This window comes from Salvia hispanica, chromosome 1, assembly GCF_023119035.1.
Source record: "Salvia hispanica cultivar TCC Black 2014 chromosome 1, UniMelb_Shisp_WGS_1.0, whole genome shotgun sequence".
Classification (NCBI taxonomy): domain Eukaryota; kingdom Viridiplantae; phylum Streptophyta; class Magnoliopsida; order Lamiales; family Lamiaceae; genus Salvia; species Salvia hispanica.
The window spans coordinates 50,043,000-50,070,167 of record NC_062965.1 but is presented as its reverse complement, the minus strand read 5'-3'; the positions used below and the strand labels follow the sequence as shown (position 1 = coordinate 50,070,167).

General features: G+C 33.1%; 5 protein-coding genes across 5 annotated transcripts; 3 read left to right on the top strand and 2 right to left on the bottom strand.

Moving 5' to 3' along the window:
* Positions 1-1,070: 1,070 nt before the first annotated feature.
* LOC125214737 (peamaclein-like) lies at positions 1,071-15,853 on the top strand. Its single transcript, XM_048115875.1, has 3 exons — positions 1,071-1,252; positions 1,337-1,525; positions 15,744-15,853. The coding sequence occupies exons 1-2, from the start codon at positions 1,174-1,176 to the stop codon at positions 1,519-1,521; spliced, it is 264 nt and encodes an 87-aa protein (XP_047971832.1). The 5' UTR covers positions 1,071-1,173; the 3' UTR covers positions 1,522-1,525; positions 15,744-15,853.
* LOC125214747 (peamaclein-like) lies at positions 7,587-8,071 on the top strand. The gene is made up of 2 exons (XM_048115886.1): positions 7,587-7,703; positions 7,792-8,071. Exons 1-2 carry the CDS (start codon positions 7,625-7,627, stop codon positions 7,974-7,976), a joined length of 264 nt encoding a protein of 87 aa, XP_047971843.1. The 5' UTR covers positions 7,587-7,624; the 3' UTR covers positions 7,977-8,071.
* On the top strand, positions 15,306-15,897 carry LOC125214727 (peamaclein-like). The gene is made up of 2 exons (XM_048115865.1): positions 15,306-15,466; positions 15,555-15,897. The coding sequence occupies exons 1-2, from the start codon at positions 15,388-15,390 to the stop codon at positions 15,737-15,739; spliced, it is 264 nt and encodes an 87-aa protein (XP_047971822.1). The 5' UTR covers positions 15,306-15,387; the 3' UTR covers positions 15,740-15,897.
* A 4,927-nt stretch (positions 15,898-20,824) lies between these two features.
* Positions 20,825-21,985, bottom strand: LOC125199708 (putative disease resistance protein RGA1). Its single transcript, XM_048097642.1, has one exon. The coding sequence runs from the start codon at positions 21,983-21,985 to the stop codon at positions 20,825-20,827; it is 1,161 nt and encodes a 386-aa protein (XP_047953599.1).
* A 1,715-nt stretch (positions 21,986-23,700) lies between these two features.
* Positions 23,701-25,558, bottom strand: LOC125204664 (tRNA (guanine-N(7)-)-methyltransferase). The gene is made up of 2 exons (XM_048103375.1): positions 25,390-25,558; positions 23,701-24,606 (listed from the first exon to the last, which is right to left on the bottom strand). The coding sequence occupies exon 2, from the start codon at positions 24,596-24,598 to the stop codon at positions 23,834-23,836; it is 765 nt and encodes a 254-aa protein (XP_047959332.1). The 5' UTR covers positions 24,599-24,606; positions 25,390-25,558; the 3' UTR covers positions 23,701-23,833.
* Between the last annotated feature and the right edge of the window lie 1,610 nt (positions 25,559-27,168).

The following is a 27,168-nucleotide window of genomic DNA, read 5'->3' as shown; positions in this document are numbered from 1 at the left end:
CGTCTGCTGATAGGATCTCGTTTTTCCATTTTAGTCCGTCCACGAATAGGAGTCCCGATTCACTTTATCATAAATGGTACTAAGGTCCCACCTCCACCTAACTCATTCCACTCACATTTCATTTAAAACTAATATATACAAGTGAGACCCTTGTTCCACTAACTTTTTTCTATCCACTTTTCTTAACATTTCTTAAAATCCGTGCCTAATGGAAATGAGACTCCTATTCGCGGATGGAGGGAGTAACTAACTGCCATTGTACGATAAATACTAGACCATGAAAAAAAAAACTATTTTTTCATTTTTTGGTTGTCCTCCAATTTAATACTCTCGTCCCACTTTAGGAGTCTCAATCATTTTTCTGCACTCGTTTTTAAAAATGATGTTCCCTCTATCCCTCTGTAATAAAGGCGTTTCTTCTTGGCACGAGATTTAAGAAATTGTGTTAAAAGTTAGTTAAGTGAAGGAAGAATAAAGTAAGAGAGAAGAAAAGTTAGTGTTTTTTACCAAAATAGGTAATGACTCAGCTAGGAGAATCAAAAAGAGAATACGACTCAGCTACAGAGGGACGGATGGAATAGTAATAAATAGTTAAAGTAGAGAAATAATAAAGTAATAAAAAGAATAATTCCTTAGAGGAGTACACTTTTTATATTTAGAAATAAATCTCTCTCTCCTCATTAAAATATACAACTACATTTTCTTTATATTTCACCTAACAAATTCTCTTAAAATCTCATACTAGTCAAGGGGGAGTAGTATAATTTGACCGGGAGACAATTAATATTTAATACTATACTGTAATTGCGATTTCATTTCAATATGATAATTCCTATTTATGTCGTGAACCGATACCACCAATCTGATTACGGGCCCAACCGATGCATTCCCTAGTATAAATAACTAATGCTGAATTGTTTGTATGTGGAGCCATATTGATATGACACAACAAATCATCAATATTTCTCTAAAATCGAATGAAATAAACCTGACAGTCTGTATCCTCCTCTACGTACCTCACGCGGTTGTCTCCCATTTACTCACCTACCTTATTCTCAAGCATTCATTATCATTTATCACCCCTTCCCCACCGGCCACATCCATCTTCTATTTATGTAGTAGTACTACCTTCTTCATTCTTTCTTCCCCATCACAATTCACACACCTCTCTCTATGAAGAACATTGCAGCATTGCTTCTACTCACCCTCTTTCTCACCTCCTCCATTGTCGACGCCGCAGTTGCAGATTCAAGTGAGTCACATTTATATCTAATTTGAATAATTTATGCACTAATTTTTGTAAAACTATCATGCACTTATGAAACAAAATATGAAGGCGACTGCGACGAGAAGTGTGGGGTGCGATGTGCAAAGGCAGGCGTCAAAGACCGGTGCTTGAAGTACTGCGGAATCTGCTGCGCGGAGTGCAAATGCGTGCCCTCTGGAACTTACGGGAACAAGCACGAGTGCCCTTGCTATAGAGACAAGACCAACTCCAAGGGCAAACCTAAATGCCCTTGAACAAATTAATATTTTTATATGCATATCATATTATTTAATTGTTTTTTTTATTTTGATTATGAATAATTTGAGTTGTTGCAAATCTGATGTAAGGTTTATATATAAGTTTATTTACTAGTTTTGTTCTTGGTAATTTACCTTTTTTTATGAGAACTTTGGTTAAATTTGGTTGAATTTACTAATTTGGTTAATTATTAATTATATATGAATTATGAAAGAAAAGAATTAGACTACTAATCTGATAAAACTCAAACACATAAATCTTTGTGGGAAAGAAGAATATAACTAATACTTAGGTTGTGTGAAGGACCCTACATCATCACTCACTTATAAATAATTTTATTTAATATGATTAGTACCGCAAAAAAGAGTATAAAAGTGTTTGCCCCTGAAATAGAAACTAATTTAAAAAACTTTTTATAATATTTTTATTTTTCTCCATTTCAATTTGTTAAATTTATGGGCATAAAACAACGTCATTTTCAAATTGAAGAAATTTGAATTTTGTAAGTGTTAAACTTTTTAAGAATGACTTGATTATATTAAGTTTTACAATGAAAGATATGGACAACAATAATGACGGCAAAAAAATAAAACTCCGTAGTACCGATAATAAATTATTGACCATATGTTGGGGAAATTATATTGCCTATACAGACGCCATAGCTATATCTTAATTCTATATACTCCATGTCTCAATTATTAAAATAGGGAGATGCTTTTTGAGGTACAAATGTACAATGATATTGCTGGTGATACAGGCCACCAACATATCTTACGTGATTTTGTTGGTGATTGTCTATAATATATAATTTCATTTGCCATTCTATGTACTACGTTTATGTCAATTCACCAGCAACATCTACACATGCAATGTTAGGGATTCGTTTGGCTTTAACACTTCATATGATGACTATATCCATCCCCCTTTTCTATATGTGCATGAAGGCCTAATTATGAACTAACAAAAAAAGTGTAGAAACAATAATACTTCCAATTAATGGCCATTCAGAAAATAGAACGCGCATAGTCAAACACAGTAAGAAGATTGTCGTCTGCTCGGAAGGCAAATGTTGTGCAGTGGTTGTCATTGGCAATGATAGCAGAAAAATTGAATCTCAAGCTCAGGGAATTTTGAGGTGGAGGACAGTTTTAAAGGCCAGATTTAATTTAAAATTTTCATTTTGCATGGAGAGACGGTGATGTCAATCAACCTCCAACTTTGTCTGAATCACCATTGCTTGTCATAAGCCCAATCGAGAATTATGAACTTTTTATATAATCATTCACTATCATTTTTGAAGATATATGATGATCTCGTAAGATTCTTTATTGAAGAAGATTTAAGAAAATTGTGTTAAATGAATTAAATATAAAGAAATAGAATAAAGTGCAGAGAGTATATAAAGTAAAAGAAGAGTTGTATTCTCTTTTGCAAATAAATATGTATGTAGGAGGTAAAATTTAATGGAAAACATTATACTAACACTTTACAAACACTCATTAGGAATTAATAATAATAAAAAAAAAAAAGGCAACCTAATAATGTATATTATAAATATATATACATAAATTGATTATAATAATTGATATAAATAATACATAAAACATAACAGATACATGAATTGAAATTAGATATTGAAAAAAGAAGTAAATGCATATTTTACACAAATTGAATGCCCGTTGAGTTGATCGGAATAATTAATGAAAATAGTATTATGGCAACTGGCAAATGTATCACGGCTAGACCTATATATTCCTCCATTCTATAAAAATAGACTTTTTCTTTTTGATACGTTCCGTAAAAATAATTCGTTTCTAATTTTGGTACATATCTCCGCTTCATTCTTACTTCCCCATCACAATTCACATGGTCCCCATTAGGGTAATTGCGCGGCTGCTGGTACGGTTACGTGGGCTGAGGGAGGTCGTATTGGCGATGGTGATAGCCAGCGTACTTGTAGGACATGATGATATGGGTTATCCTTTAGTTTTTACTCATTTATAAACTTTTTGGCATTTATTATTCGTAACTAAAACTAAACAAAATAATTAAATTAATATTGTATTGTACTTGAAATAATACTCACTATCAAAAAATATATATATGCATTTGAAATGACACATGAATTTATGCACAATTCGTAAAGTAAAAGGGTGGATTAGAAGGATAGTTAAAGTAGTGTTGGTGAATAGTGGAACCCATATTATTATTAATGTTTAATGAGTTATAATGGTGAATGAAAATGCCTATACTTTTGTAGGATGAACGAAGATGGAAATTGCACATATTTTTATGAGACGTGGAATATTTATTATAAAACAAAATTTATATTTTTTTACATAATTTATTAAAATTGAGGAAATATTTAAAAACAAAAACATTACATAGACTGAGTATTGATGGGACGCAACGTTGCAGTAACTAGGTTGATAACAAGTTAACAACCAATATTTCGTCACGCTTGCAAATTAACTAATTACCTTTACATTTTGCAACTGACCTACTATTTAGGCAAATTAAACTTGATCTATAAATTAGCTCATGCTTCTAATTAAGAATGCTTTATTATTTAAGGTGAGAGAGGAATTTCAGTCACTATCATTTTTAGATTTTTGTTTAACTATACTATTTGATTAAATATATTGTTGACTATTTAAGGTGAACCTTGGACCAGCTCTTCACTCAATTAATACTATTGGGCTTGGACCAGCCCTTCATTCAATTAGACTCAATTTCAAACCAAGATATACTATTTGGCTTGGACCAATCCTCCAATCGAATTGGACGAAATAAAAGCTACATATAATGTTGGATTAATAATTTTTTTATAAAATTTTTGGCCCATGTTTAATGACCGATTTACAATTACATTTTCAATTAGTAAATGTGCAAAAAATGTTATAAATTGTTGGGTCTAACACGTTTCCTAAGCCAGGTGTGTGAAGAAAATCGCTAGATCAAGGAAGTAAGGAAGGAGATGGTCTAGCGAAAGAAAAGGACGAAATGAGCAGGATTTACAAGGAAAATTGGCGTGACGGGGGAGTCTACAGCTGAGGGCAACAAAGTCATTATCAATACCTCGCTGGACCCACTAAAGCGCCTATAAATAGAGAGGAGCATGCAGCGTAATGGATATAGTTTTTCACTCTTCTTAGCTCATACATTTTACACACACTTGGGAAACATTCTGGGGGATAATCGTAATAGGGGGGCACTTTCTAGAGATCTCGAGTTTGGTAACACCGTCCCAGTGAGGGCGAAGATACATTTGTTTTAATTTCAGCTGTTTTTGCTAGTTTTCACCGTCGAACTTCACTTTTGGGAGTCGACTTTGATGTTGATTATGTTTAACTGTTTATCGCTCATGGATCTGAGTTTAGCTTTTAATTTCAAGTTACTTTTGCTTAGATCTCTCTACTGTTAGCGTAATTCTTAAATTGCTATGTCGATCTCTGTTTATTTCGTTATTGAGGTGTTTGATGTGGAATTGGGTGACAGATCTGTGGTTGATTGAGTGTTCGGAGCTTAAATTTGTAAATCTGACGTGATGGAGAATTTCTTCTGTTTGGAGTCCGTGTCGGACGCTTGGATCCGGAGTGGATTTAGCGTCTAAAGTTGGTTTTGGCGTGTGAAAGAACAGTAGTGGATAGACTTGTTTTATTTCCTTTGTTTTCTATTTCCCTTCGTCTAGGTATGCAGATCTGTAAGTTCTTCGTGATTTATGCATAGATTTGATTCCAAGTTAGTAGCTCTGTTTTTTATTTGCTCATGTGTTTTTCTCAAGAAGTTTTATGCGAATTTGGTTGTAGAAGACGATGTCACTGTCAGTTAGTACTAGAGTTAGTTATTCTGCCACTTTCCAGTCGTACTCTGCTTTTTCTTAGAGGTGGTCCCATCGTAGAATTATTTCCTAGGTCTAGCTGTTAGGTTAAGTTTCTTTCTAATATTCCCAAGTCAAGTTAATTTTAATTTTTCCTCAACCCAAGAAAATGCGTGGCAGCAGCCAACACCAAAAATACTCCCAAATCCTTGATTACGATTCTTACGCATCCTTCTCTGTGGGATCGATCCCTACTTCCCTATACTAGGTTTAGTAAAGTGGTTGAGGGTTTTTGAAGCGGGGAAGTACTTGTGTGTCCGACGACCGGGATTCCACGCAACCTGCGAGTTCCTAGACCAAGTGATCTAGTGGACTTGCTGGATCTGGGGAACCTGCCTTATTTGAACATCGCAACACTGCACACACTAATTTTAGACACGGCATGAATATGCATGAAATTAAAGGATTTGTCAAAGCCTTATTTGGTTTGTGTTCTTATTAGGTTGATATGTAAGAAACCCGATAATTTGAGTTGGTTTCAGATAATACATTAAAAAATACTAATTTATTTATTTTAAACATGTTTTAATCTATTCTCTAGGTCAGCGGTGGAACTAGTAAGGGACAAGCCCCCGCTCCAGCGGGGGCTTGCCGGTGCCGGACACTGTATAATTATTCTGTGCTTGGGGCGGAAATTGAAGAGAGTCTCTGTAATGTTGTTCTTGTTGTATGATTTTTAGAGAAATGGGGAAGAAGAAAGGAAGAGTCACTGAGTGAAATAGAGATATAATAGATATGAAGACTAATAAAGAGAAAGAGAAAGAGAAAGAATATACTAGAAATCAAAATATACTACTCCATAGTGTATTCTTAATAAAAAAGCATATTGCAAATATCTCAACCAAATTTGCAACATAAAATTTTTTGAACAATTAAAAAAAGAGTGATGAGGAAGGCATTATCAAATATTATAAATAAATAATTATACTCTATATACTATTTTATACTCATATTAGTATTGAAATATATTGCACGTGACTTTTGTCCAATTGTTAAGTTTGGACGATTAATTATTTAGTTGATTATAAAGTAATAGAAATGGAAGTACAATTGCTTAAACACATACTCATCTTTTTTTTCCAATCTAACTATCCTTATAATCTTAAAACAATACTCATGTCCGTCATTAGAAGTCTCATTTAAGTTCGGCATGGATTTTAAGATATACTCATAAAGGAAAGTGGTTCAGAAAAGAAGATAATGGAATATGAGATCCATTTTTATATATTAACTTTATAATAAAATGTGAATGGAATGAGTCATAGGAAAGTGAGATGTACCTACTATAAAAGTTAACCGAGACTTCTAATGGTCGACGGACTAAAATAGTAAACCGTGACTTCTAATGGCGGACGGAGGAAGTATTATTTATTTGAAAGTAGTAGTAGTAATAATAATAATAATAATAATAATAATTTCTAATTTTATTTTATTTTATTTTCAGCACCGGCTTATTTGATTTTATGGTTCCGCCACTGTTCTATGTTCATATAAATCAGGTTTTAAATCATGTGAATTGGATTTTATCGTGCGAATCAAAGATTTGATAAACAAGTTAATCTTGTGATATCATGATTTTTATTGTGTAAATAAGGTTTAATTATGTAATAAGTATTAGATTTTAATAGTGTGAATTTGAGAAATATTTTATATACAATGGTAGTGATATACTCTCTCCGTCCACTAAATGTTGTCCATATTTGACTCGTCACATATTTTAAAAAATGTGAAGAAAAGTGAATGAAAAAGTTAGTGGAATGTGAGTCCATATTTATATATTTACTTCAATGTGAGTAAAATAAGTCACAGGAAAGTGGGGGCCATTTACCAAAAATGGATAAAAGCAAAGTGAACACCATTTCGCCAATGGACCGAAATGGCAACACTGGACAACATTTCACAGACGGTGGGAGTATATAATAAAAAAAATATCATAAATATTGTTACAAATATGAGTAATAATTTTTTTAAAAATTAGTAAATTTCATCACAATAGTATATTATATTATAAAATTAAAAAAATATTTTATAAACAATGGTAGTGATATATATAGAATCAAAAATTTATTATAAATATTGTTACAAATATGAGTAACCTTCTTCATTTCCACCCCATCCCCACCTCCATCTTCTATTTATATACCTTCTTCATTATTTCTTCCCTATCACAATTCACACACCTCTCTCTCTCTCTCCTTAATTCTCACTCTCATCACAAGATGAACAACATTGCAGCATTGCTCCTACTCACCCTCTTTCTCACATCCTCCATTGTTGACGCCGCAATTGCAGATTCAAGTGAGTCACATTTATAGTTAATTTTTACTATTAATTTTCACAAATTTTTTTGACATTGTATTGTGCACTGATGAAATGAAATACGAAGGCAACTGCGATGAGAAGTGTGGGGTGCGGTGCGCACAGGCATTCCTCAAAGACCGGTGCTTGAATTACTGTGGAATCTGCTGCACGGAGTGCAAATGCGTGCCCTCTGGAACCTACGGGAACCAGGACGAGTGCCCTTGCTATAGAGACAAGACCAACTCCAAGGGCAAACTTAAATGCCCTTGAACAAATATTTTTGTATTCACAATATATATCATTTCATCGTTGTTGTTTTTATTATGATTATGCATGATTTTATGAAATAATTTGAGTTGTGCGAAGGATATATCCTAAAGTATCATTTAAACAAAATTATTATGATACAAAAAATTAAATTTAACATGATTCGTGCAACCAAAAAAAATTTTATTTACCCCCTAAAAGCACCTCGTCTATGAAATAAAGTAAAGAAAAATATATATTAGGCTAATTAAGATCATTTTTTCTTTTTTTTTTTAAGTATTAGTACTGTATAAATAGAAGAAATGTACAACTAGTATATAGTAAAGATAATAATAATTTATTCTTATTATAGTAACGATAATAATGATGCGGATAAGAGGACGAAAGAGTGACCATATTTTTATATGGAGGAGTTTCAAATAAGGAGGTGCTTTTTTTGGAGGTACAATGATAATGGTGGTGACAAAGGTCACCGGCATACCTTACACATTTCTGTTGATGATTATACAAATTTCATTTGCCATTATATGTAATTAACACTTTCATACGACTGGGGAGTGATCAATTATTAACTCATCATTTAATTGCTAACTACAACTAATTTAAGACCATATGATTTTAAAAAATGTGTGGTCTACAATTTGCCACGTGTAATTTTCGTTTTTATTAATTAAATCGAAAAAATTTAAAAAAACGCCAAATTAGGGTTTTGGATGAAAATGTCAATATAGTGTTTCAAAATATCAACACAATGCTTTGAGAATGTCAACAAAAATTTAGGATTGACATTGTATATGCTTTATATTGACATATTATCTTAGTTGTATTGACATTAGCCTGTGTACGAAAAATACGAAAATTCTAGATTTTTTTTTTCAAATTTTGACGTCGGAACATATGCATGTAGTATATCGTTGGAATCCTTATAAAATTATCTTTAATTTGATATATGTTATATGAATTTAAAGTTTTGAGATTTCTTTTAAAAAGTTAGTTATAACTAACTTGACATTAATACCCCTATTGATTTTTATTGAAATTAATCATATAGCCTTATTGACGTTTTTTTTTTATCGTATTGAGATTGACATTTTGTGGTTAATGATCTAGGTCTTTAATTTGAATATCTAATGGCTATTATTGAGTTGTAGTTAGCAATTAAGCATTGAGTTAGTAATATAACACTCCCCCTTCATACGACTATATGCATCCATCCCCTTTTTCTATATGCGCGTCACCTAATTACGAACTAACAAAAATGAGACAAACAACAATATTTGTAACTAATGGCGGATTTACAATTACATTTGTAATTAACGGCAGATTTACAAATTAAATTTGGAAAATAGGATTTGTGGGGGTAAGACAACAAAGAAGATCGTCACCGGTATTGAAGGCATATGAGGTGCGATGGTTGTTATTGACAATGGATGGAAGATAAAGAATGGAAATGAATTCCAAGATCAAAAGATTGGGTTGGCCAACAGAAGGGTCAGTCAAACCCAATCCTACATAATAATGCTGGTAATTTTAGATACGACACGGATATGCATGAAATTAAATGGTTTGGTCAAAGCCTTATTGGGTTTGTGTCCTTAGAGCATCTCCAACCATTCCACTAAACTCAAACTCATTTTAGTGTAAATCTCACACTAAATATTGATTTTGCTCCAACCATTTACACTAAACTCAAACCCAAAAGAATATTCTTCACCCACTGACTTTTTATACTTTTCAATCGTACCTATATATTTTATCTAAATTAGACACTAACCCCATTACACTTTATCAAGATCTTAAATAAAATAAAATAATATAATATAAGATTTAATAATTAATATAACTAAATATGAAATCTATTATTCATTGCATAATAAATTACAAAATTTAGAAAATTTAAATATAATAAAAATACTTTTTTGTTTATGATAGCATATTTGATTTGAAAATATTAATGTACGTATAGTGTTTAATTACTAACTAATAAAATATTTGTTTTTATAGATTTTATTTGTACCGTTATTGATCTATATAATAAAATTGGGTTTGTGGTGGAATAAATTAACGGCTCATTCTTAGTAAATAATAGATTATTTTTATCCAATTATATTGAATAATAGAGTATAATATTAATATGGGCTAGCCCATTATTTAATAACTAAATTAAATATAAAAAAGATTAGATTAGGTTAATTCATATCTTCTTCTTCTCGGCCGTTTCCTTCTTCCCCTGTAAGTCGCTTCCTTCTTCTCCCGTAAGTTTTTTATTTCACTGTATTTTAATTTCTCTTCATTCTCTTCTTCTATTTTAATAAATATGAAATATTTGGACTTGAATGCAATAACTCAAACTATGAAAAGTGTTTTGGTATACTTTTAGTGCAAACCTAAAGATAGGTATTTTTCCTTCAAAAACCTATAATGGGATTGGTTTTGCAGTATTGTTGGAGGTATTATTCTACTGCATTTTAGGTTTTGCAGTATTGTTGGAGGTATTATTCTACTGCATTTTAGGTTTTGCAGTACTGTTGGAGATGGTCTTATCAGGTTTATCCTTAAGAAACCCAATAATTTGGATTGGGTTCGAATAATCCATTAAAAATACTAATATTAAGATTTTTTTTATTTAAAATATGTTTTAATTTTATTCTCTAGGTTCATATAAATCGGGTTTCGAATCGTGTGAATCAGGTTTAAAAATCAACTTTAATCTTGTAATATCATGATTTTTATTGTGTAAATAAGGTTTAAATGTGTACTAAGTAGCTTATTTTAATCACGTGATTGTGTTCGGGTTGTTATCATATCGTGACAATCCATATTCGATATTATATGATATCGTTAATATGTTCTTATTGTGTGCAGGCCACGTTCAAATTTGAAGACATGTCCGATTATTACATGCATGGATCCACCATTGCTTGTAATATCCCAATCGAGAAATAGGAGTATAATATTTGAGAGGTTATAATTTACACAATCATTTATCATTTTTTTGGATAAATGATGATCTCCTAAGATCCTGCGATGAAGAAGATTTCATGTTAAAATATATTTTAACAAAGCCATTTTAGTTAAACAGTTAGTTACTTATCATAACAGTTTTTTGAGTTTTTATGTATAATTTCTCATCGACATATTTACTTTCAAATGATAGGTGTGAGCATGCATGCACATGAGATGAGATGGGCTTCTATTGGGCCATTTATAAAACTCAGGCCCAGTCCAGGCTCAGAACCATCACAAACCCATCCAAAACCCGGCCCAAGCTAGGCCCAGAAACAGTCTATCCCAGATTTAAATATGACCTACAACAAAAATCATGTATATTAATATTATAGTAATTTTAATTATATTGAAAATAATTGTAATAGTTAAAGTAAATTTATCCTTCATTTAGTAACTAATATTTCACTTAATTCTAAAATTATCGATAAATATATGTGAATTCTAGTGAAAATATTAAATCTTATAGATAATTTAATACACATTAAATTAGGTGCATACATAATTAAATTTCAACATTAGTAAATTTCATCGCAATAGTATATATATATAATAAAATTTGCCAAATATTTTATAGACAATGATAGTGATATATGGGGCAGGATCCCCTGCTGTGGTAGGAAACACAGCAGTGCCCCGCTGTGGTAGGAAACGTCGACGTTTTGTCTCAAATTTGATAAACTTCAACTCTTTTTAAATACTCTAGCTTCAATATATACAACACTTCTTTCCAAATAGATTCAATACATGCCACACTAACTAATTCATATTTTCGATAATTTAAGTTGAACAATGATTTTATTTAAATAATGATTAATAAGCTACTCATTAAAATATATAAATTACTTACTAATTAAAATTTTAGAATTTTAGTAATTAAAATTTTATCCATGATTTGTTTTGGACTAAAAATTTATCAAATTTGCAAACTCATTTTATATTTAAAATTTAGTGATAATGATTATTAAATTAGTTATTCTTTGAATTTTTGACAATTTCGTAACTTTAAAACTCTAATAATACTCACATATCAGTTTTTTCAATTATCCCATGACGGTAAAAGTTGAAAATATAATGGAAAATTAAAAAATATAATATGGCAGTAAAATCACAATATGTTTAATCAACACTGCACATATAATGAAATCATTTTATCTACACAACGTTGGGTTGTTGTTATCATATTTGATTTTTCTTCAATATTAGCTTCAATTTTATGTATTTTGAGACAATTAAAAAGAATAAAAAATTATGATTTATATTTCAATTTTAAAATGTGTGAGACCAGCAAGAAGTCAATAAATAAAATGACAATTATCTCTTAAATTACTCCAACCGTCCCAGAAAGTTTGTCATATTTTTTTTTTCGTATGTCCCACAAAATTTGTTACATTTCACTTTTTACCATTGTTGGTAGTGGACCCTATATTCCACGTACTCATTCCACTAATTTTTTCAACTCATTTTTTATTACATTTCTTAAAATTTGTGTCCAATCAATGTGGGACAAAATTTATGGAACAGTGGGAGTATCGTGGTATGAACTTCTATCAATTACTACTATAATATACTAATATTACACTAAAAATTTAAAGAGTAATACTAAGGGAGTTTAAATTATTTTTTGAAATTAACTTTTATTGTAATATTATAATTGAGATTTATAAATTTAAATACATAATGACTTTCTAAAATTTGATAAATTTTTGTTAAAACAAATTATAACTAGAATTCATATCTCCTAACTGCAACCGACAAGCTTTAATTATTATTTTATATAAAATTTAAATGAGCATCCAATTTAATATAAAATTCTGAAATTTTAATTAGTTAGTAATTTATATATTTTAATGAGTAGCGTATCAATCATTATCTATACATATATAAAAGGGGAGTTTTGGGGATATTATTGGAATTATCAAGGGAAGTTTTGGGGGTATTTATGGACTTGAAAATTTTGAGGCTAAAATGATTAGAATAAATTTAATTTTGATAATTAATTTGTATATATATAAATTTGTGGATTATTATCATCAAATAGGAGTAGATAAGGTGTACCATTTTGTTTCTCATCAAATTGATTATATATTTATTATCAAAATTAAATTTATTCTTATCATTAGTGTGAGTGTTAAATTCACACATCTTATCTAAATAAAATTAGAAAAATGAAAATATTTTATTTATTTATGTGATAATTAGAAAAATGAAAAGATTTAATTTATATAACTATCGCATATGACGTCTAATAGTATGCTAAGAAAAAATTGAATGGAAACTTTTATTGGAGTAATGACATGTGTAGAATTTGTAACCTTTTGTCATCACTTCATGATTTATGGTACCTTAATTTCAAGACCTCTTATGTTGTCTATTTTTCCTATAAAAGGCCTAGAATTGTAGATGAATTATATATCAACAAAAACATTCTTCTTTCTATCTCAATTTTTCAATATTTTATTTTGCATTTCAGGAGCATTGTATTGCTACATTCTCATAGCTCCATCAAGTACGTCAATGACTAGCTGGTTTAAGATGCTTCTACACGTTAGGAGAATGTCGTTTTATCTTTAGGGATAATATATCAATCTGAGAGCACTAGTTGTGCCGTAATTTGTCTTGCTTTAAGAGGGATCTCCTCGACTTGACTTATAATTCGATTTATGTTATAATTTTCATCGTAATTTTCATTCCATTTATTATTATTCTTTATCTTAGATTGTAAAGAGTTAAAAGTAGGGAAAAATTGTAACACTTTATTTCTCTCCATCTTTACACAAATTACTATTTGTGTATCTATACTATCACAGACATTATAATTATATTATGTGGTAAATGATGATCACTTGTGATGAATTAATACATTCAAGTATAGATAATATTTGTATGTATATTTGCGTGTACTAATAATGTTAAATGTATGTCTTTGTGACAGAAGAGTTATCCAAGTATAATGAAAAAATGTATGGGAGTTTTAGGAATATTTACAAAACTGCCATTTAAATTTAAAATTATAAACTATAATGATAAAAACTACGGCAGTTTCAAATGTGAGGTTACGAATATTTATTTTCCTCTTTTATATCATTAGAATCTTTATTTCCCTCTTTTATATCATTAGAATAATAAAATAAAATAAACTAGAAAACAATAATAGAAAAAATATTATTTGATCGATCTACCGTCATTCTGCCGTTAATTTTATCTTTATATGAGCATAGAAACAGATTTACAACCAAGATTCGCGTAAAAAAAACATCTACTATCACTAAGGATTATCAAGTAGGCCGACCCAGACTAAGATATCAAATACAGATCTAAAACCCCCAATATAAAATAAGTGATCAACAAAGTAAAATTGAATCGGGACGGAGGGAGAATTTTGTTGATATTTGGCTCATTTTGTTGGTCATGATGAGTATATTTTAAAGATAAGGGTTTAGGATTTAGGTTTCAAGGTTTGGGTTTTTAGTGTATAGAGTCACTATATTATAATCAAATGGAACTCGACTAGGAAGTGTCTCACCAATGCAATCTTAATTTATAGCTTTTGATAAACAATATCTAAAATCTCATTAGGAGAAGTGGTAATTATACATTCTTTAGGTTTTTTTTGTTTTGTATGATGTGAATTTGCTTTATTTTTTAGTCTCATGATATACAACATTTAATTTTTTATCATGAGTTTTTAGTTGTATTTTTTATTTATTGGTGATAGTGTTATATTATTGAATTATATATATATTTTTAATTATATGTTGTTGATGTGTGTTCGCAATTTTTATATTAGATGTGAAAATATTTTCATTAATATTTATGGATTAATTATGAATTTATGATAAATTATTTTTCATTTAATATTCATGCTACATAATTCTTTGGTATTATATAGATTCTGGAAGAAAATATAATGTGCTGTGCATAGCACGGGAGAGATACTAGTTTAAATAAAATTATAGTTCAACTTAAATCACCGAAAATATAAATTAGTTAGTGCGGCATGTATTGAATCTATTTGAAAAGAAAATATGGATTTGTTAGTTAGTGACTTAGTGCTTTTATGTATTGAAGCTGGAGTATTTGAAAAGAGTTAAAGTATGTCAAATTTGAGCAAAACGTCGACGTATTCTACCACAGCAGGCCCTGCTGTGTTTCCTACCACAGTAGGGGATCCTGCCCCAGTGATATATACATAAAATCAGAAAATATCATAAATATAGTTACAAATATGAGTAATAATCTGACAGTCTGAAACCTCTACCACACACGGTTGCTTTCTCATTTCCTCACCTACCTTATTCTCTTGGCATTCATTACCACCTCATCTTCTATTTATACCTTCTTCACTCTTTCTTCCCTATCACAATTCACACCTCTCTCTCTCTCTCCTTCTCACTCTCATCACAAGATGAAGAACATTGCAGCATTGCTCCTACTCACCCTCTTTCTCACATCCTACATTGTTGACGCCGCAATTGCAGATTCAAGTGAGTCACATTTATAGTTAATTTTTACTATTAATTTTCACAAATTGTTTTGACATTGTATTGTGCACTGATGAAATGAAATATGAAGGCGACTGCGATGAAAAGTGTGGGGTGCGGTGCGCGCAGGCAAGTCTCAAAGACCGGTGCTTGAAGTACTGTGGAATCTGCTGCGCGGAGTGCAAGTGCGTGCCCTCTGGAACCTACGGGAATAAGGACGAGTGCCCTTGCTATAGAGACAAGACCAACTCCAAGGGCAAACCTAAATGCCCTTGAACAAATTAATATTTGTATATACATATGTGTATCATATTATTTCATTGTTGTTGTTTTTATTATGATTATGCATGATTTAATGAAATAATTCATTAATTTGAGTTCTTACAAATCTGAAGTAAGGGTTATATACTCCTATATATGGAGTACTTTTTTCACTAGTTTTATTCTTTGTAATTTACTTTTCCGGGAGAAAACTTTGATTGAATTAAATTAGGTTGTACGAAGGATCCTAAAGTATTTCACTCAATTAAAAAAAATTATGATAAAAACGAATTGATTCGTGCAACAAAAAAGAATTATTTACCCCTAATAGCACCTCGAGCTCGTCTATGAAATAAAGTAAAGAAAATATATTAGGCTAATTAAGATCTTATTTTTTATTTTTGAAGTACTAGCTAGTACTGTATAAATAGAAGATATGCACAACAACAACAATAATTATAATAATAATAATAATAATGTATTTTTATTATAGTAACGATAATAATGATGCCGATAAGAAGACGAAAGACTGTATAAAGAGTCACATCTATTTTGGGAAAATAGAGAGGTGTTTTTTTGAGGTACAATGATATTGGTGGTGATAAAGGTCACCGGCATATCTTACATGATTTTGTTGATGATTATAATAATTTCATTTGCCATTATATGTACTATGTTTATGTCAACACACCAGCAACATCTACACATGCAATGCTAGGGATTGGTTTGGCTTTAACACTTTCATTGGACTATATCCATCCATCCCCTTTTCTATATGCGCGTCACTAGGTGTGTGCATGCATGCACATGAGATGTTGGCAAACTTTTTAAAAAGAAGGCAGCTTTTCAAAAAGTTAATAGATTTATTAATATATGGTGAATTGTGTCTCGTTTTGTAATCTCTTCACCATTCTAAAAAATTGTCAATTATTCTAAAAAAAATTCATTTTAAATTGAAGCTCAGTGGTGAATTTAGCTTGAACATGGTTTTTCGGTTATTTGATTTTTTTTTCTTTTGCCAATTTAATGAGAGAACAAAAGATCAACAATACATGAGAACAATACTAGCGAGAAAATTCAGAATGAGACTATATTTATGGACGGACTAAAGTTAAACGAATTTTTATAGATGGATGAACTATGATGCATTGGTGATCCCATACGTATTTTTGCATGATATTTGAATTGTAAAAACCAAAATGTAATATAGTTCAAAATACGATGTACTACAACTAATATTACGATAATAATTACTCCCTCCGTCCCAGATTTATAGTCACATTTAGTTATGGCATGAGTTTTAAGGAATTGATGGAGTGTGTAATTAATGAAGTGAGAGGTGGAGTGTGCCATAAATTAAATGAGATGGTGGAGTGAGATGATGAAATGTGTAATAAATGAAGTGAGATGATGGAGTGTGTAATAAATGAAGTGGGTTGGTTGAAGGTGGATCCCTTTTTGACTTTTTGGTTTTTATTTTTGTTTTGATTTATTTTAATGTAGATAATGACATTTGGGTGTAATTTTAGTGAATAATGAGGTAAAATTTTATGTTCGAATATGGAAAATTCTAAATGTGACTATAAATGTGGGACGGACTTTTATGGCAAAATGTGACTATAAATCTGGGACGGAGGGAGTACTTTTTTGGGTTATTATATGGGCCTTGAGCCCAGTGAGGACACTATCGATGAAGCCGTGAAGTAAATTCATTCAGTGCGTGAATTGGGCCCAATTCCTAGTTTTACAATACTTATACATTAATTCGCTCAAAATAATTTGTAAGAAAAACAAAAAAAGAATTGTTACATTTATAATTGTAATAAAATGTAATAACTGGGTAAACATAATAAATGAATTTAAATAAAAAAAATCTAAATAACTTTTACTTTATAATCCACATTTCTGTATTTCATTAGCCATATGTGAAATAAATCATGGAGTACTAACATAAGATAGAGAAGACTTCGATATGATTAGTGTTTTAGTATGAATTGATCTGGAAAGGAACAAAAACTAATAACCGAAAATGGTTGACAAAATCCTATTAGTTCATAAATCAAGCGGCCTATCCTCATATTCTACTCAACATAAACCATCAAAATACTTCTAAATCGACTAATTTGAGTAGACAATATAGAACAAATACGTGCTCAACGAGGACGAGACGACGCAACGCGTCTATAAACTGCTTGAAACGTCTGCCCTACATTCCTCGCAACTTTCTGCCCTTCCTCGGTCGCAGTGCTCAGCAGCTCGACAACAGGATCGTACAGTCATTCTCAAAGTGAGCTGGGGAGATAGGAACAGGGAAATGTGAATCACTCAAGGGGTTGCTGTGCGCCTGAGCTCGGTAGAACCGCTTACGAGGAAGGCCGGTTGTCTTGCTATGAGTAGTAGGATTAGAAATGGAGTCATGCTCCAACATTTTCTCCCCTACAGATCACAACAAAGGCTAGTAAATGTTAGGTTCCAGTTTATCCGTATGTTGTAGAAAAAGATGAGGTATTACTTGAAAAGGTACACATTGATCACAACCTTGCTCACATAGGCACTAAAGTAGAAAGCGACATCGTCTCTACTTTATTCTCTCTCCACCTAATTCTTAAAATAATTACTGTACCATATAAAATCTCACACCGAAAAACAAATGCTTCACATTTAGTAGGACGAAGGAAGTCTACGGTAGACTAGCCAATCGATTTACAAAATTAAAACATGGTAAAAATGACGATAAGAACTACTTCTAAATATAACGATGTTAAAACATACCAAGAAATGATCATGAGATCTTTGAATGCCGAAAACGAGGTGTCATCTAAACATGCATGCCGCATCTGACTTGCCTCGTCCTCGACTCTCGAGTTGCTCGAAGCGAGCACACCTAGCCTGACTCTCGCAGTCTCTGGTGCTAGCTTGCGCTGTCACCACTGCATGTGCCGGCTCTGCTCTCGTCAACTTCGGGAGCCATCACGTGCAACATCATTCCCAGTACATATAAAATCAGCCAAGTACAAGCACACAACAAGAATCTATGCCACCAAATTACTGAATCATAAGCTCAGTTTTTTTCCATATAATCAACAATATAAGTTGAATTATATTGGATAAATATAGATCTGGCAAACGTGCGCAATCTTGTGCCAATCCTCTCCACTACCTCTCTGGCATCGCCTTTCCAGTTGAGGGCATCCGGTGACTCTTAGGCACTTCAGATTTGGCAGAGCTGGAACCGATACAACCTTCGGGCAGTTTATAACAGTGAGTGTTTTAAGAGATGGTAGCTGATCTGGAAGTGATTCCAGCTCAGGAAGATAACTTAGATATAGCCAAGTGAGGTGCGGAAAGCTTAAGTCATGAGGCAAGCGTGTCATCTTGGGAAGATCCTCCAATACAACCCCACAAAGATTACGGAGATGTGTAATATCCGTTGGCAACTCTTCTAATTCTTGACACTCCCATATCTCGAAGACCTCTAGAACTGTAAGATGTCGCAACATCCCCTCTGGTAAACATCTCATTCTCTGACAATTGCCTATACATAAACTTACAAGCTGTTTTAAGGCTTGCAGACCTTCTCCTTTTACAGAAATTTCTTTTGCATTCTTAATTACCAACGACTGCAGCTTACTGAACTTTGCCAGTGTTTCTATTGCGAAACATGCCAGGCTCTCCTCAATTTCCACATCATGTTGTGCTCAGATAATAAAGCCAAAGTTGAACTACTGCATCTTAATTCCTCCAAATTTTGGAGGGATGAGAGTGGTGGCAGTATTAACGAAGGGCAATGCTGAATCCATAGAGTTTCGAAATTTGGGAATGCTTCTCTACTCCCTTGCTCCTTTGAGAATCCCTTTAGATTTGGGAGATCAATTAACTTGAGACTTTTCAGAGCCAGGAACTGTATCTTTACTGGGATTCCATTCCCAACATCTTCTTCAATAATATACTCCACCCCCACATTCCTTAACTCTCCCAATTTTGGAAAATGCCTACAATTTTCGCAATCACTTATATCAATCTTAACTATCTTTCCCATAGTTGAATTTGACATCCAACTTGGAAGATATCTACTGCTAAAGCCATATATAGAAAGAGATTCAAGATTAGGGTGAGGTTCAAGTGCTTCCAAAACCATTTCATCAACATCCTCCTCTTTCCTGGATGCATCATATCTTTCCCATGACAATCTCAACTTTCGAAGATTGTTTTTCTCTACAATCTTAGCTTTCCTTGCATCCATAGCGTCTTTTACTCTCTCTCTCCAGATGCCTAATCTCAAGCCTTCCACTAAGGTTCAAGTATTGAAGTTCCTCGAGTTGGTTATCTCTTTTGAGACCCACAACAAACGTACTCAATATTTTCAGGCCATTTAACTCTCTCATTTTAGGTGGCATCTCACACAATGATTCGCAGTGCCACAAACATAGATGTTGGAGATTATGCAAGGATGTTAGTTTCTTAGGTAAAGCCACAAGCCTATAGCACTAATCCAAGTTGAGAATTTGCAAATTCCAAAGTGAACATACCGAGTTGGGGAGAGTGAGAACTTGGGCACCAGACAAATTCAAGTATCTCAAATGTTTAAATTTGTCGATTGAAGGAGGCAAATCTTATATTGCTTTACCAGTTGCATTTAATACTCTTAAACTTGTGAACTCCAAGATGGAAGTAATGTTCATAGCTTGTTGAAAATTTTTAGGAAACAAGATATTTCTTTCAAACAAATTTACCTCACGAATAGTTGATGCACTTGTAAGTTTTGTTTCACTTTGTATTCCTGGAACTTTGTTCTCCATTATTGATTCTGCCAGATCATGGACGAGATCATGCATACCGATCTTGTTGTTGTCATGGCGATTTGTTTGTAAAAGAGATCTGAGCAGCAACTCATCACATATTTCACTCCCAACATCTTCCACTTCTAAAGTCCCGAAATGTAGCCATGAGCCATCCATAGAAGAATCAGTTCTTGCTTTTTAATGTAATGGTCCTTAGGAAAGGCTGCAAAATAAGCAAAGCATTGTCTGAGCTCTAACGGAAGATGATGATAACTCAATCTCAAAGCTGGTATTATCAAACTCTCTTCTTCTGGAAGCTTCATATCTCACTGTCTCTCACATGTATCCATTCCTCTTTGCTCCTTTTAAACCGTAGGATTCCTCCAAGCGTTGTAGCAGCTAGGGGCACTCCAGCACATTTCTTCACGGTCTGTTTCCCAATTATTTCCAATTGCAGAGGCACCTCTTCTCCTGGTCCGAAGGCGCGCTGTTGTAGCAGGGCCCAACAATGTTCATCTGACAACCCCTCCAGGCAATGGATTTGAAGTGTTGTCATTATATCAGCAACCTTCTTCTGGTGTGTGGTGACGACAACGGATGAGCCGGTTGAGCCACACGAAAGAATGTCTCTCAACTCAAACCATTTATGCTGGTGGTTGTTCCAAACATCATCCATTACAATCAAGTATCTTTTTTTGTTCAACAACTCCCAAAGGCGGCGCTCTGTAGCATCCAAGTGCTGCAGATCCGAAGCTTTTCCACTCCCCGTGGCAGATTCAATCATGGCCTTCACCAAAGTTTTCACTTCAAAATTATCAGATACACAAACCCAAATCCTTATGTCAAAGTGCTCTTCCACCTGTGGATCGTTGAAGACTAGTCGAGCAAGAGTGGTCTTCCCAAGGCCACCAACACCAATGATTGGCAGCACGGACATGTCCCGTTTGTCCGTCACATCGTTCACCAACATCTTCACAATCTTGTCTTTATCTTCTTCCCTGCCATGAATCTTATAAGACTCGTTTAACAGGGAAGCGGTCTCGCGTGAGGCTAGAGCAACTTCCCTCCGCCTATCTACAGGCATCTCGCGTAGATGAAACCTGGCGCACTCCAACGCAACAGCCTCCACTTTCTCGTTGACTTGCTTCATCCTCCTTGCAATATTGTGGCGATACATAATTTTCTTGAGGCTGTAGAGGCTGAGTTTGGAATCAGAGTGGTTGAGTTTGGAGACATGAGTGTTGCACTCATCCAAAATGTCATCAATCTCATAAGCAAGAGCGGTGAGCTTCTGCAGCCAGTTTCGAATCGGCTTGCTCTCGATTTGCTTGTCTTCGGCATCCTCCAACACAGCTTGGATGGTGGTGAGAGTGCTACAAAGCTTCTTCATCACATTGTCGACACCCAAGATCAATCCGATCTCCTTCTTAATAAGGGAGCTCAGATTATCAAGAACGAGTTGAAGAAATGCTTCTGCCATTATAAAACAACAACAATTAACAATTTTTGTCGGATGGCTAAATGAGGTAAATTGAGAAGGATGAATTTGAGAGGAAGGTATGTAACCGGTCAAAGTCATTTATTGTCATTTGCAATATACTCCCTTCGTTCCTTCATAGGTGCATTTTTCTATTTCGGGAAGTTCCCTTATAGTTGAGTCATTTCTATATATAGTAACATTTACCTCTCTCTTACTTTACTCTCTCTTACCTCTTACTTTATTCTCTCTACTTTATTCACTTTTTACTTTATTCTCTCTACATTTCTCTCTTTCTAACTTTTTTATCTATTTATTTAACACACTCAACATTCATTTCTTAAACTTCGTGACGAAAAGTTTCGCCTCAATTATGAGGGAACGGAGGGAGTACTACTACTAATTCAAATTTTAGCAGCGTAATCATTGCATGTATTGTCCATATGCTAATAAAGATTGAAACTTTTATTGGTTGTTACGCCATAATTTATTAGAAATAAAAACTCGGTAACACATCCGGATCCTGATCCATTAATTCTTAATACTTTTTTTATTGCTGGCGTCCACCCAGCAATATCTGCTCTCCGGAACTAACTGCGCTAAGCCCCTACGGGCAAAACATTTCGAATCTTGATCATATGCTTTGATGACTGTAAATTATTTTATTCATATTTTGTAGAAATATTTTTATATAAATGTATTTTATGAATTAAGTGTTGGATAATTTCTGAAAAGTATAATTTTGAAAAATTCAGAAATATTAAAAGTAAAATAAGTAAATTGAATTAATATAGTTAACTTATACTGAATCAACATCTAAAATAAAAACTACTTCAAAGTAACCATATTATGATGGGCCATAAAGTGTTCATTCTCTAATTTGGATGCGTCAAACATTAAAAAAAATTATAAAAAAAAATTATTTTCTGAAATTTTACGTAAATGCCGATTAGAATTTGTTGGATATCTAATTTAAAAACTGCAAAAACACATCAACAACATGTAATCAAAATTATATATAGTTCGATGGTAAAAAACTATCACCAAGAAAAAAATATAAATAAAACTTTGAATAGTAATTATGAAACATTCATTCATAAGTTTTATAAAATTTTACGATTGCTTTTTTAGAGAAAAGAATGTTCCGAATAATCTTCATTGTGAAACACTACCTCCGTCCACGAAAATAAGGCACATTTGTCATTTTTTGTTGTCCACGAAAAATAGCGCAAATTCAAATAATATGAACTTCATATTCCACTAACATTACTTCTTTTTTACTTTTTCCTTTACTTTTTCCCTTTATTTCTTATGAACAATATAAATCTCATATTCCACTAACACTACTTCTCTCTTACTCTCTTATTTTTTTTCTCTTATCTCTTACTTTACCAATTCTACATTAAAACTCGTATCTTTCACAAAGTGCTATATTTTTCGTGGACGGAGGGAGTAGTATTGTATATACAAAAATGTTGGATTGAAAAATTTAGATGTATTATTATAATACGTACTCGCATTAATTTGTTAGAATAATAAAGTATATGCATTTGAAATGACAGATTTAATGATTTCATATCAAAAAAATCCCATAAAAATGACTCCTATCGTAATCAAAACTTCATTTTTTTCACTCAATTTCTATAGGAGTACTATTTCTTAAAAATTTCACCGAGTCAAAATGAGACATTGTATTACAGAAATGGAACAAAACATAATAACCGAAATGGTTGAGAAAATCATACTAATTCAAAAATCAAGCTTCTCCTCACAATCTACTCGATCATTAAAATACTTCTAAATCGACTAATTTGAGTAGACAATATTGAACTGCAATCCTCAATACGTACATCAACGAGGATGAGACGAAGCAATGCGTCTATAAACTGCTCGAAACGTCTGCCCTTCATTCCTCGCAACCTTCTGCCCTTCCTCAGTCGCAGTGCTCAGGAGCTCGACAACAGGATCGGCCGCAAGCTCTTCCTCCGTGAGAGGCTCAAACAGCTCATGATCATCCAAACAGCCTTTCATCCACGCCCCGAGCTCCTCCACGTCACTTATTGTGTATATAATCCCACCAACTTTAAGCACGTACGCATACTCGTCCAATAGATGGGGGCTAATCACCCTACGCCGATGGTTCTTCTCTTTGAAATGTGGATCCGGGAACAGAAAGAACATCTTGGTGAGCTGCGCCTTCTCGAAGTAGTTGGGAATGTACTTCATGGAATTCGTCCGAACAACAGACACGTTGTCGTATTTGCCAGGGGTAGAGACCCTCAGGGCTAGGATTCTTTCCTTCACGTACTCTGTCACTTTGTCCCTCAGTTCCATCCCGATCATGAGTGTATCAGGGAAAAGTGTTGCGAGGCTGATTAGAAGCCCGCCAAATCCACAGCCAATATCTGCAAACTCAATCTTTTTTGAGCCATTAGGGAAGAACTTGGGGAAAAGGGCAGAACAGTCATTGTCAAAGTGAGCTGGGGAGATGGGAACAGGGAAGTGTGAATCACTCAACGGGTTGCTGTGTGCCCGAGCTCGGTAGAACCGCTTACGAGGAAGGCCGGTTGTCTTGCTATGAGTAGTAGGATTAGAAATGGAGTCATGCTCCAACATTTTCTCCCCTACAGATCACAACAAAGGCTAGTTAATGTCACTACTCACTAGAAACAAATTTTTCCATAGTCTGCCAACAAACAACAAATTTCCATTTTTCATAATATCATAACAGGTATTGAAGAATACACACGCATCCAACAAAAACTGCGATTGCGGGATTCACTTTGACGCACGATGTTTATAGAATTCATCACACAATTCAATTTTATAACCATCAAGCAAAGTGAATATCAAATATGTTGCATAAAGAGTGCAAAAAAGATAACACATGATGAGGCATCCCAAATAATATGGTAAAAGGAACTTATCAATCATTCAAGAATATAATCGCATATAACAGATGCAAAACACATATATGAGCTAAAAATTTAAAAAAATATATCCAAAACTGATTTAAATTGCATCTGCTCAGGCAAGTAATTTGTTACAGTACAGCCTTCAAGATGTTTGTATAGAATCTAAATGGTTTTCTTAAGCTGAAATTTGCACAATCACACAACATGTTTTTCATGAATTGTAGGATTCAAAGCTGCAAAACCAAAACATCAACATCTAGATCTACATTACTCTGAAGAAGGAACAAGTGTCTAATTAAGAGATGAAGCCAATTAACACCAAATCCCCAAAAAACTCATATCTCCAAACACAACATCAACTGTGAGCTGATTCCACGTTTTGACACCGGAACATTCTACCAAATTCATCTATTTTCCAATCAATTCACCAATTTTAGCAAATAAATTCACCAATTTTTAAAAGATTAAAGCAGCAATTTCGATTGGACATACCGTCAGTCAACGAAGGTTCTTCTCCTCTTGTCTTGGGCGGTCACCGTCGGCGCAAAGCAAAGCAGAGAGAATGAGAGCGCAGCGGCGTGGAGGTTGAACGCCCAGGCTTCGACGGAGGAGGGTTGAGACTTGAGAGCAAGAATTAGTTCGGGTTGGGCTTTGTTTTTGATAAATGGGCTAATGGACAAAGATTCAATAATTATAAATGATTAGGTTGGGTCGATTTATATAAAGAGATAATCACGCATAAATAGAGATGTCCAAGGTTTTTGTTTTGGGCGGAGGAATTAGAGAGATGTAAACAAAATAGTGATTGATCCAGAAATCTATATAAGCTGATGCAAAAAATTTAAATTAATAATAGTAAAACATTTAAATTTGAATAATATATTACTTCTTAAAATTTTTACTAGACGATAGATGAGAGTTGTTCCCTACTGACCACCATATCTAAAAGTGATCACATGAAATTTTTTTACTACAAAGATATATTTTCACCATTGCTATAGTGACGATCTAACGGATATGCTATAGTGGCGACCTAACAGATATACAATCATTCATCGTGAAACATTACTTTTTAATAGTGTATACTCCCTTCGTCCCACGTTACTTGAGGCATTTCTTTTCGGCACGAGATTTAAGAAAATAGTGTTTAGAGAATTAAATAAAGAAGAAGAAAGAATAAAATAAGAGAGAAGAGAAAGAGTAAAGTAAAAGAAAAAAATAAAGTAAATGTAATTAGATGTTTTGTTTTTTTTTTAGTAAAAGAGAAATGACTCAAATAATTTAGGACAATCCAATAAAGAATACGACTCAAATAACTTGAGATGAATGGAGTATATATTATATATTACATAAAAATATATTATAAGATAAATAGTACAGTAATTAAATTCAATGAATTTTTTATTAATCAGTTTAGATGGATTTCTTGCTACCATGTTAACATTGTTGCAAGACTCGTGTGATTGATGTTAGAGCACTCATAATGAAAGGGGAGGGCCTCCTATTCCACATCAGCATTTGTCCAAAGGGTCTATTTTTCTGCAATGGAAGGGTTCTTTCATAGGACCTTCCCATTTCATTTCATTTCCATATCATCGCTATTTTGTTTTAGTTTTTTAGCACTTCTATATTTAATATGTTATCAAATTAAATAGATTTAAATGCAAAAAATATTAATACGCAAATCTTCGTTGTATTACAATATTGGAAAAAAGAATACATCGAGATGCATGTTTACATAAAACTAAACTAAGCAACAGTGCTTATGCCTCTATGCCAAAAATTTCTTCAATCGTATCGTGCTGTAGACGATTGTGGGCTTCTTTTTGGCGCATATCAACAAATGCCCGAAGACGCTCAGCGATTCGTGAGGGACACCCTGACGGTGGGACTCGCTAGCAACACTGTGGCTAGCGCCTGCAATGTGTTCAACGAGGACGTCACCGGCGTCTTCAACTTCATTTTCCACTATCATGTTATGCAATACGATGGCGGCGTAGATGATATTAGTGATATCAACTTCATAGAAGAACTGCGCTGGACCTTTGACCAATGCCCAAAACTATTGGAGCACACCGAAAGCCCGCTCCACATCCTTTCACGCCACCTCTTGCCGTTGGGCAAAATAAGTTCTTTTCGATTCAGTTGGATAACTTATCGTCTTCACAAAAACGGGCCAAGTTGGACCCCATAATGAACTGGCTGCCGTATATGGGTTGAACCGGGCAAAAACACTTCTGCTATTCAATAGGTTGACTTAGCTTTTCTTGA